The sequence below is a fragment of the Mustela nivalis genome, assembly GCF_964662115.1.
Source record: "Mustela nivalis genome assembly, chromosome: 3".
Classification (NCBI taxonomy): Eukaryota; Metazoa; Chordata; class Mammalia; order Carnivora; family Mustelidae; genus Mustela; species Mustela nivalis.
The window spans coordinates 120,275,366-120,287,639 of record NC_139022.1 but is presented as its reverse complement, the minus strand read 5'-3'; the positions used below and the strand labels follow the sequence as shown (position 1 = coordinate 120,287,639).

At 50.1% G+C, this 12,274-nt stretch overlaps 1 protein-coding gene across 2 annotated transcripts in view; it reads right to left on the bottom strand.

The window, feature by feature from the left end:
- STK10 (serine/threonine kinase 10) overlaps nucleotides 1-12,274 on the bottom strand; it is a 120,464-nt gene that overhangs the window by 60,686 nt on the left and 47,504 nt on the right. For both annotated transcript variants that reach the window (XM_082726102.1, XM_082726103.1), the window contains exons 3-4: nucleotides 7,207-7,255; nucleotides 2,378-2,527 (exon numbers count right to left, since the gene is read on the bottom strand). In XM_082726102.1, coding sequence (XP_082582228.1) covers nucleotides 2,378-2,527; nucleotides 7,207-7,255 — 199 coding nt within the window. The remainder of the gene's footprint in view (nucleotides 1-2,377; nucleotides 2,528-7,206; nucleotides 7,256-12,274) is intronic.

Below are 12,274 nucleotides of genomic sequence, written 5' to 3'. Positions count from 1 at the left end.
GCCTCCTTGAGATTCTGTCTTTCCTCTCCCTCTGCCCAGCCTTTGGTCCCAGCTCATAAGGAAGGAAGAAAAGAAATGTTGAAAAAAAAAAAATGCAAGGGGTGCCTAGGGGGCTCAGTCAGTGCAGCATCCAACTCTTGGCTTCAGCTCAGGTCATGATCTCATGGGTGGTGGGATGGAGCCCTACGCCCGGCTCCACCCCCAGCAGGGAGTCTGCTTGAAGATTCTCTCTCTCTGTGTCTCCCCCAACATTTTTTTTTCTCTCTCAAATTGATAAATAAATCTTAAAAGAAGAGGAGAGGGGAGGAAAGGAAGGCAAGTTCTTGGGCCCCACCCGAGACAGAAACCGTGGGTTATACCCAGCAATGTGAGTGTCGGAGCCTCCAAAACACTAAGATGAACTAAATCTGAGAACCTACCAGCCTTGCATACATTTTGTACGCCCCAGCCCTTCCCTAACCCATCCATCTGCTCCAAGTACACACGGAAGTGAGTGCACTGATGTGGGCCGTACCTGAGACGTGAGCCAGTGGCCCTGGGATCAGCTCTGGCTCTGTCCTTGCTTAGCTCTGTGACCCAAGGCAGGTCCCCACCCTATCTGAGCCTCAGAGCCCTCCAAGCAAGGGTGTTGGGAGCTGCCCTCTTGCAGGGGAAGATGTCCTTGATTGTACTGTACCATTCTGTGCCAACCCTCATGCCCATCCCTGTAGTCCTCACACAGACTCAACACTGGTGCAGTCTGTCATAATTCTTGACAGAATTCAAATGTTCCTCAAAGCCACAAAGGTTCCACTAGAGGAACGACAACAGTGACACTCCGATGTTGGAAGGAGAGGGTTGAGGGGCGGGGGTGTGCAGATGAATGAATACTTTCGCTACCAGGAAGGAATTACTAGAAAATAGAGTGGAATGCAGTCCAACTGGTAAATAAGAGCATATCCTCTTCTCTGCCATTAATACCACTGCCAGCACCTCTCTGTACATCCTCCCACTGGCAGAGACGCAGATCTTATCTGGGATGACCACCAGTGCCAACAACTAAATAATGAGATTGGAGGTACTTCCTGGTTTTCCCCTCTAAGCCTTCCTGTACTATGTAACTGTTATTTAATAAACCTTCATTATTTTTTCATCACACAATAAAGATCATTACTTAAGAAAAAGCATGACAAGTACATTATTTATCAATGCAAGAGGAAACATGAAAAGCGTTAAAAGTGTCATCCCTGGAAATGGACGAGGAAAGGTGGTGGTGGGAGCAAGGAAGCATGTGTGTGTTATTTTGGTAAAGAAAAAAAAAAGAAAAAAGTATAGGGACGCCTGGGTGGCTCAGTCGGTTAAGCGTCTGCCTTTGGCTCAGGTCATGATCCCAGTCAGGGGCCTGAGATGGAGCCCCACATCAGGCTCCCCACTTGGCAGCATGTCGGCTTCTCCTTCTCCCTCCGTGACCTCTATCGTTTTCTCTCTCTCTCTCTCTTAAGTAAATAAATAAAAATTTAAAAAAAAAATTTTTTTTTTTTAAAGTATGAGAAACACAAAACTTCTGACATCTGCTACAACAGGGATAAACCCTGAGGAGAGGACGCTGAGTAAAATACATCAGACACCAAAGCACAAATGACTGCACTTATATGAGGTCCCCAGAGCGGTCAAAATCTGACAAAGAAAGCAGAATGGAGGCTGCCAGGGGCTGGGGCTTGGGTGGGGCTGAGTGTTTAATGGGGACAGTGTTTCCATTTAGGATGATGGAAAGTTTATGGAGACAGATGCTGGTGATGGTTGCCGAACAGCGTGAATGTACTTAATGCCCCTGACCTGTGTCCTTCAAAGCTAAGATGATACATTTTATATGTATTTTAAAAAGCTCAAGTCTGATGTACTATTTTCTATTTGTGAATGGAGGCGGACTCATCCCTCTGTCCACTGCGCTCACTCAAATTCTCTTGATCATTAGCAGGAAAAAGGGTCAGACCAGCACCTCCCACAGTGCAAGCCAGCCTCGCAAGCCAGCCTCGCCAGCGGGATCCCTGTGTGGCAAGGGGCTGTCCTGTGCACTGCAGGACATCAAGTATCACTTGCCCCTACGCACCAGATGCCAAGAGTCTCCCCTGGCCCTAGCTGTAACAAACAAAGATGGCTCTAGACACTGCCAAACATCCCTGGGGGACAAAATCGCCCTCAGTTGAGAACCAGTGGGTTAGACTGTGCCAATGGGAACAGTCTGCGCTCTGTGGCCCAGGGCAGGTAAGACAGCCTGGGCCAGCATGGGAGTGAGGATCTCACACATACTCCCTCCTGCCTGCAGAGGCCGGGCTGATGACCCCCAGCAGGCACCGTGGGGTCTGCCTTCCCATCCTCACCCACAGACACCCCTTACCCAGCCTGATGTCTCCCTCGAGGGTCATCAGCACATTGCCAGCTTTCAGGTCCCGGTGGATGATCTTCTTGCCGTGCAGAAAGTTGAGGGCTTCTAGCATCTGGCGGCAAACCACCTGAATCTGGGGCTCCGTGAGGCCTCTGTCTAGCTCTGGAAAGAGAGGAGAACCACTGTCAACTCAGCACACACTCACTGCAGGCAGGCTGCATGTCAGGCTTGTGCCAGGTCCAAGATATACAAATGCAGCAAGCATCATGGATCACTGACTGTGTACCAAGTTCACTTCCAAGTACTTCCTATGTTACCTATTTTGTCCTCATTGTCACCCTATGGAGCAGGCATGGTCATTACCTCAGTTGACAGATGAAGAAGCCAAGGTTCAGAGAGATCAACACACTTGCTCAAGGTCACATAGGTAGAAATTCACAGATCTCAGATTCAAGCCAGCCAGCCTGCTTCAGAGCTCAGGTTCATCAACGAAACCCTTCCAAGAGGCAAGATCCCTTCTGCAACCGGGCAGTGAGGGGAAACTCACTCCGTGTCAGGCTCCATGCTTGGTGCAGGGACACTGAGAGGGGCACGGGAACGGTGAGCCAAGCTCAGAACAGAGTGGGATTTGGATGGGGGCTGGGGACGGGCAGGCTGGGCAGCAAGCCCTTCTGCCTGGAAATGAGCGGGCTCCCCAAGAGTAAGGGCATTCAAGCTGTGTCTTGTAGGAAGAACAGGTGTTTGAGAGGCGGAAAGGTGGGGCTAGGGCATTCCAAGTCATTCCAGGCCATTCCAGGTCAAGGAAGCAGCAGAAGCAAAGGCCTGGAGGCTGACACGGGCTGGTATTAAAGAAATGTGTGCTGGCGGCTGGTGGAACTGGGAGGTGAAGGGCTGGTGGGAAGGCTGTCGTCAAGAGCCTCTGTGTGCTGGTCGGGAGACACACGCATGGCGACACATCCCAGTGTCTGCTTAGAGATCCTTAGGGCCCTTCTCTGAGTGGGTGGGGGGCACAAAGCGTTTTCCACACAAGGCGCACTGCATGTGCAAAGGACCCTTTTTGACTGAAGGGGAAGGTAAGGGGAAAGTGAATTGAGGTCAGAGGTCGGAAGGACCTGATTGTGCAGAACCTCAAAGGCTATCTCTGAAGGTTACACTTTAATTGAAATGCAATGGGCAGTCCAGGGGAGGCTTTCTAAGCAGGCAGAGACAATCTGATTCTTGCAATTAAAAAATTCTCCTTAGCGGGGTTGAGGGAAGAGCTAGCGGTGGAACAGGAGCAGGTGGGGAGCTCGGCCAAGGGCCGTGATTGTCGTCCAGCCAAGGCTTCGGAGAGGAAGCATTCCCCACCCAATGGCTGAGGGAGGTGAGAACGACAGAAGGGGGACTGAGTGGGTGGAGAGGAGGGAGGGCATGAGAAGACTCGAGGTCCACACCCTGAGCTCACTGACCTGCTGGTCATCGTGATTACTTAGTGCTTGTTTCCATCAAGCCACCTGTGCTGAAGTGAGCCTCCACTGCTCCAGGGCCAGCCAGCCAGGGCACTGTTGCCAGACCTCCCCCTGACTATTCCCCTTCTGTCCCCTCCCACTACCACATCTGGCCAGAAATCCTCCAGGACAGATCCCGCAGGCTTGGGGAAATACACCAGACAGGCTGGAGAAGCCAGCAGCATTGCCCTGGGAAGCCTGGCCCCACACCCTACCAAGGGTCCCTCTCTGGGGTCTACATAACCCTTGTCCCTCCCTGTGGCATCATCCTTAACTCCCATGTCCCCACAAACCATGGACAGACTCAGACCCGTGGGGGGGCCGCATCAGGACCACCCAGTCTGAGCCTGAACAGAGGAGCTGCCCCTTATTAGCTATCCGGTTTCTCGAAAGTGCTCCACACATCTGGGCCTTCATCTAATCCATAAAATGGGATGCTGACAAGAGAGGTAGGCAGGGCTCCAGCCATAAAGCATGGCCACTCCTCAGTACAAAGGACAGTCAGTAAGAGGGAATTACTGTTACGCTGGTCCTGAGATTATGCTAGATTCTCTGCAATTTTTTTAGATGTCAAAATGTGACTTGCTCGTGGCTGATTTCTCTACATAAATGAAATCAGATAAGCACAGTGGTGGTGGGGGTGCTGATGATGGTGATGGCCCCGGGGTCACCATTTTCTGAGCCTTTACCAACGTACCAGGCATGGAGCTAGAGACTCGATGCATTCTTTGATTTAATTTTCACAGTGACCCAATACAGTAAGGTAGTAGGCCTTTTTTAAGCCCAGTCTGCTGTGATATAATTCATTGACAGTAAAATTCATTTTTGTTTAGATGTACAATTTTACAAATTTAGACAAACATATCTAATCACGTAACTACCACCAGGATTCAGATACAGAATGTTTCCATCACTCGCCCAAATCTGTGTGTGATCAACACTTCACCCCCAGCCCCAGCCCCTGAGCTGTCACTACTTTGATTTCTGTCCCCATTGTCTTGCCTTCTCTAGAATGTCTTATAATTGGAATCATACAGATAAGTTCTTCAGATTAATTTTTTATTACACAGCAATAAATGAATATTTTCTTCCTATTAGAAAAATCTGCAACACTGCAGATGAATCCTGCATCTGTTTGAAACCCCAGCCAGTCCCCCCCGACAAACCCCCTTCCTCCAGAGGAGGGCTGAGAGCCAAATGTTTAAGAGCTGGCAAAGTAAGGCCAAGCAGATCAGAGCAAACACTGGGTGTTAACTAACTACAGGGGCCATACAGTAACACACTATGCGTATTCTCCTCGTCTAGCAAAGGGGCCAGCCCAGCGCCCCACAGCTACCCCGCAGAGGAACCTAGAATGAACCCCAGGTCTCTTGGACCCCAAGCCCAGGATCATCACTCTGTGTGACTCTGCAGAGTGATGGGGAGATACTAAGGGCAAAAAGTCCGTCTAAGCAGGGCAGGCATCTGTGGGAGAGTCCATTCCTCATCACATAGCTGCAACCAGGGCCGGGTCTCATCTTGTCAGGTCTCCCCATCCCACCTTCTCTTCTTCCACCTTGACTTCTAGAATGCTGGTGGCGATGTTCCTTTAACCGCTGCCACCAATAGGGAGAAAACCACCTGGGGCTGGAGCAGTCAGATCCACCAGGAGAACTGAAACAGGGAGCAAGAGAGTAAAAGCGCCTGCAGGCTGAGCCACAGCTCATTCATAATTAGTGGGTCCTGCCCCACTTATGAATGAGGTCAAGGACGTGGTATGTATAAACGCCTCTTCCATCTCTGACATACTCCCGCAGGCCTCGCTGAGCTAAGCTGTACACCCGAAGAGGCCAAAGCTGCTACGCGGCTCCCATTCACCTTTCTTTTTTAGTATCTGAACACATGACCACCCAGCAAGACGACCACATTTCCCAGCCTCTCTTCCAGCTATGTGCTGTTCAGATGTGCCAATGAGATGTAAATGGAAGTGTCATGTGGGGCTTCTGTAGCAGCTCCTATAAAAAGTGGAAATGGGGTGTGTGTTTGTCAAGTTGGCCCACCCTCCCTTCTTCTATCCTGCTGTTGAGAATCCAAATATGATTGCTGGAGCTCCTACAGCCACCTTGTCACTATGAACAGAAAGCTATCATAAGAATGGGACCAACACAGAGAAAAGTGGGGCCAAGAGTTGGAGAAAGAAACCAAGTTCTTCTGAGAACGTTAAACACCCCCACCCAACAAAAACAAAATAAACAACAACAACAAAAGAACTCCTAGATCAACCTATGCCTGAAGCCAGAAACCCTTGAACTTTTTAGTTATTTGTACAAATAAATTTCCCCCTCCCACATCTCCCACCTTTTTTCCCCACTAAACCAATTTAAACATTCTTTGATCACCTTATAACAGAGAATCTCAACTCATACAAGACCACCATTTATATTTTGTTTAATTCTACCTAGAACAATGAAAATCTTCAAAGGCAGTCTCTGCTGAAAGAAGGAACACCCAAAGGTTGTATCATAAGTACTCACATCCAGTCACCCACCGTCACCACCTCCCCAAGACCCCTGGGAGTGGTAAGGGGCCCTGCATGGAAGGCCAGCATTTCCATTGCTCTGGGAAGGGCTGCCACAAACCCAGGAGATTCCTGAGATAACTCGGGGGAAATATAACAAAAGAGTGGCTGAACGGTTCTATGTAATACAGAAACCCTCCCCTCTCCAGAGCCGCCTCACAAGCCTGGGCCTGCCTCTAAATGTTCTGGGGCCCCAGAACCCTGGCCTCTCCTCACTCACTGCCCATCAGGCCAGCAAGACCCAGGCTCCCATCTCAGTCCTGCTATGGGACTCTCAGCCAGCTCCTTAACCCCTCTAAAGTGTCAATCTGGTCAGGAATAAAATAGAAGCACTTGGATCCTATAAACGAAAGGACCCACCAGTCTCTGTCACACCGCCGCAGCCGACTATTCACAACTGTTCAAGCTTGTATGGGATATCAAAACCCAGTAACAGTCCCATTAAGCTCTTACAAAATGGGTGGGGGCCCCATTTTTCAAAGAACCTCCCTCAGGGGTCTCATTTTCACCTCCTAAGGGTACTGTGGGGTGGGGCACACCCATCTTATGGCCAACGAGGCTTGAGGGGGTGAGTGACCAGCTCAAGGACACAAGGCCTTCTTTTCAAACAGGAAGAGCTGGTTTTCTAATGAGCATTTGCGTTCTCTCCAGGAACCAAGCCCCTGCTTCCAAAAGGGGACTGAGCATAAAGGTATTCAAACGGGCCATGTGACTTGCTGGGGAGAAGGGAGTGAAAGACATCAGTCCTAGCCTAGAGCCCGCCCCAGCACCACTGCACTGGATCAAGGAAGACTCACCCAGCATGATGGCGTCCACGGCTCCCCCAGGACAGAACTCGATCATGATCTGCAGAAGACACAAGGCAAAGTAACAATGAGTGGGGCACACAGCCCAGGAACCCCAGTCCTGGCAGGATCAGGCAGCACCCAATGCCCTGGCTCGATGGCCTCTCCTCCTCCTGCCCCAGGGCCTGTCCAGTCTACACTCCCCTAATCTGACCCCAACCCACCACACAGGAGGCTCTATAATCCAGAGCTGTTGCTGGGCATTTTTCAGGGGGGAAAAAACGTTGCCGTGGAAACCCACAGTACAAACAGCACAAACAGCATTTGCCACCAGACCTGCCCCCTCCCCGCTCCTCCGGCCTCCCCTCCTCCTGTGTCCCCACCTGCCAGCTCCCCACTTCCTAAGCTCCATAACCAGCAGTTTCAGAGGACCCCTCTGCCCACATCCAAGCCGGCTGAGCCCTCGTGGAATCCAAGCACCCATCTCTTGCCTCTCCTCCATCTTCTAGAGGCCAGGGCCCTCGCTGGCTTGGAACGGCACCTTGAAGACCAACTCAGGTGCAGAAGAAATCCAGGCCCAGAAAGGGGATGGGATTGACCAAGGCCACAGATTATTTAGTGGCAAGTCCTGCACTAGAAAGTTTTCTTAACTCCCCCAGTCATTCATTTATACATGCGTTCCTTCATTCATCACACACCCAGTAGGGAGCAGGCCCCAGAGAACAACCAGACCCCCAGGCCCTCAAGGGGCTCCCAGCCCCACACAGGGGCCACAGAAGGACAAGAAGACTGCAAAGTGCCATTGGTGCCAAGCCAGGGCCCCCTCTCTGGCTCTCCCCAATCCTCGCTCCTTCTCGCTTACCCTGAGCTCCTATCACATGTGCAAAGATGCTGTTTCTTCCTGAGATGATGGAAGCGAGCAGGCGGGGAGGGGCAAGAGCCTCACCAAGGACAGCACACATTCCTGAAATCTCCTCCCACTTCCAGGCCCTGGCCCTGCTTGCTCACAAAGTCCCTCCAAATCCACTTGGCAGAGGCAGGCACCGTGCAGTGGGGCCCGTCATTCTCGCAATGGGAAAGAAAACCGCAGCCATACCCGCTGGGCCAGAGCCACTCTCCAACCAGAGGAGGGAGGAGTGGCCTCAGTGTTTCCATGAGTCTCCATCTTGTGGCAGACCTTCCAGAGACTTCCCGGCAATGTAAAATACGGATGCAGTGATACAGGGCTGGACCCAGGTCCCCAGGCCACCGTTCTCTAGCTAGGGCTTTGGGCAAGTGACTTCAACGGAGCACATTTTCTCAGCCAGAAGATGCGGCTGCTGATAACATGGTTTTTAACCGGGCCCCACCACTGGGCTATATTTGGGGGATGGGCCACATCTGGATGCAAGAAACCACAGCAGCTCAAGAACGGGGCCATGGATAGGGACATCTGGGTGGCTTAGTCAGTTAAGCAGCTGCCTTCGGCACAGGTCACAGTACCAGCATCCTGGGATCGGGTCCCACATCGGGCTCCTGGCTCAGCTTCTCCCTGTGCCTGCCGTCCCCCCTACTTGTGCTCTCCATAGCTCTCCCTCTCTGACAAATAAATAAAATCTTTAAAAAAAAAAAAAAAAGAGGGGGTCAGAGACTTTAGGGTACAAGATACTGGGGGCAGCAACATAGGGCGGGGCCTCCAGGAGACAGGCCTGCACTCTGTTGCAGGAGGCTCCACGCCAGAGGAGAGAGCCACGTACGGGACACTGCCAGCTCTCACACCACCTCCTGCCAGGAAGGAAGGATGTGGCCTCTGAGGCGCCCAGGGTGACTCCAGTCATGCCTGGCCAGTACTCCCCAGGAACTTCTAACACTACAGTGACCCTGGAAAAAAGCCATCAGAGATGATTAATGTCCTACAACCCAGAAGAGTGAGATAAGGTATTTCTTTTTCCCACTCACTCACTCATTCATTCATTCATTCATTTACTGTTTCGTTTAACCAACCACCAACCAACTAGACATGTTCCCAGCGGTCAGGGAACAGACGTGACCCAGACAGAGGCACAGGCCTCTTGCAGGACTGCCTCTTGTTCTGCCTCTCAAGAATTCTCAGCTCCAGAGGCAAAAAAAAAATCCTACAAACTACTAGAAAAGTCCAGCCCCAGCCATGAAAGGCAATGTGGAAAACAAGCAAAATGGTCATTAGGCAAAACCACTTACTATCCGAGCAGCCTGTATGATGGGGGGATATGCACCCAAACCCCACCAGAATGACAGGTCATACAAGCCTTGCTGGGCAACAGGGACCCAGATGGGGCTCAGTCAGTACTTCCTTGAGCTAAAATGTCTGGGATTTTTCTGTTCTTGTGTTGGTTTTTGAAACTCCATGAAAGATATCCTCTCTCTTCTCACCCAGAAAAATGCAAACAGGAATACGTTTGCATGTAATTCTACTGAATTCTCGAACACTGAAGTTCCCCCTGCGCCACCAGCCCAGGCTACCACCAAACCCAGGTCAGGAGCCCCTGCTCTGCCTCTCCAGCCCTTACTATGTGTGCCCTTGGGTTATGACCCCCATCTCTGCAGAATGGAACGATACTCAGGATCACCCAAGTGACTGGCAAGAACTGGATGAGGTGGTGTTTAGGGAACAGGCCCAACTCCGCCCACACAGTGAACACACCCGCAGGCTCAGGCACTTCCCCCTTCTCCAACAGCCTGAAGTTGAAAAGGACAAGATGAACTTGAATTCAAGTCCTGCCTCTTAATTGGCTCTGTGACCCTGATTAAGTGACTGAATCTCCCCGAGCCTCAATTTCATCTGTAAAATGGCACTAACTTCTACCTCCAATGTCAAGGCTGTAAAATGAGATTCTCGACACAAAAGCACAACAACCAAGCCACAGCAACCAACACGCTCTTTCCTGTTGAATCTCTTGCAAACAAAACTACCAGCCAGTGTCACACTCAGACCATGTTACTCAGGTTTCCCACAAATCTATGCCTTCCTAGAACTACAGCCCATCTGCATGCCCGCTGTTATCATCAAGAGTCAGTGCAATCGGTGGTCAAACCCGGGCACTTCCTGCCTCTGTTAGTGAAACCTTCCCTTACACAACACCCTTGCACAAGGTCCCTCTGACCAGCCTCTCCAGGGTTCAGCACTAGGAGAGCTTGAGCGTCCTCCCAATCCTTCCTTCTTCCGCAGTTCAAGAGCTCCATGACCCCATGCACTTCCCTTTTGTAATTTTTAAAAATTTATTGACTGATTGACTGACTGATTGATTGACAGATGGCTTTGGCTGCTGAGAAGCTCTGAGCTTATCTTTAGTTTTATTCCTGAGAATAAAGGTATCAGCTTTTGGTTCCATGCCAGGATTAAACCCATGATATTTCACAACTTGCATATGGACCCCAATATAGTGTTTTGATGACCATCCTGTCCAAGTCTGAAAGAACAACATTCCTTGTTATTAATCACGTATGTGTAAGAGTGATAGCCCATTAACCTTCGTGTAAATACTGCCTATCCTCTCACATAGAGCAAAATATGGTCTGGGTTTTCTTCCACCCCGCCCCAGCTTTTTCTTTTTTCCCACCCTTTGGCTTGAAAAAATTTCACATCTTAGTGCCTTGATGTGATAAACAAACAAACAAACAAACAAACAAAAAGGTCCCGTTCATAACATAGTTCTTACTAGGTTCCATTATATGGATATTTTCTTTAAAAAAAAAAAAAAGATTTTATTTTTGTTTATTTGACAGAGAGACACAGTGAGGGTGGGAATACAAGCTGGGAGAGTGGGAGAGGGAGAAGCAGGCTTCCCGCCGAGCAAAGAGCCCAACGCAGGGCTCAATCCCAGGACCCAGGTATCAAGACCCGACCCGCAGGCAGACACACCTAACAAATGAGCCACTCAGGAGCCCCCCCACCAACTGTATGGATCTTCATGCTCTAGCTTTCAGCTTGTCAGTGGCAAGGCTGCAGGGGACTGCTACAGAACTGCATGGGGTTTGGAGCACCTGGGTGGCTCAGTGGGTTGGGTGTCTCTTTTTGGCTCAGGTCATGATCTTGGGGTCCTGAGATTGAGCCCCACATCAGGATCCTGCTCTCCAGGGAATTTGCTTCTTCCTCCCCTTCTGCCTCTCCATCAGGTTCCCCATCCCCCCCTCCCACCCCCACTCATGCATACACACACTCTCTAATAAAATCTTTTTTAAAAAAGAAGAAAGAGGCACCTGGGTGGCTCATTGAGTTAAAGCCTTTGCCTTCGGCTCAGGTCATGATCCCAGCGTCCTGGGATCGAGCCCCACATCAGGCCCTCTGCTCTGCAGAGAGACTGCTTCCCCCTCTATCTCTCTCTGCCTTCCTCTCTGCCTACTTGTGATCTCTGCCTGTCAAATAAACAAATAAAATCTTTAAAAATAAATAAAAAGAAGAGGAGGAAGAAGGCGGCGGTGCCTGGGTGGCTCAGTCATTAAGCGCCTGCCTTAGGCTTAGGTCATGATCTGGGAGTCCTGGGATCAAGCCCCACACCGGTTTTCCTGCTCAGCAGGGAGCCTGCTTCTCCCTCTGCCCCTCACCCTGCTCATGTTCTCCCTCTCTCTCTCTCTCTCAAATAAATACATAAAATCTTAATAAAAAAAAAAAAAAAGAAATGTTGGGGTATCTGGGTGGCTCAGGCATTATGCGTCGGCCTTCAGCTCTGGTCATGATCCCAGGGTGCTAGGATCGAGACCCACATCGGGCTCCCTATCCAGAAGGAAGCCTGCTTCTTCCTCTCCCACTCCCCCTGCTTGTCTTCCCTCTCTCACTGTCTGTCTCTCTCTCTCTCTCTGTCAAATAAATAAATTAAAATCTTAAAAAAAATGCATGGGCTTTAGTTAACAAAATAATCCCAATTAATAAAATAATGACAAATAAAAATAAAATAGGCATCTCATGACCTTAGGAAGTCACTAAGTATGCGTGCCTAGAAAACGGAATGAAAGCACATATGTCAACACCCAGAGAAGGATTACAGGTGGTCTACACTTGTATGTATGTTCCACATTTTAATCAGCAAATAGGAGTTCTAAAAATATTAGAAAGATATTTGTA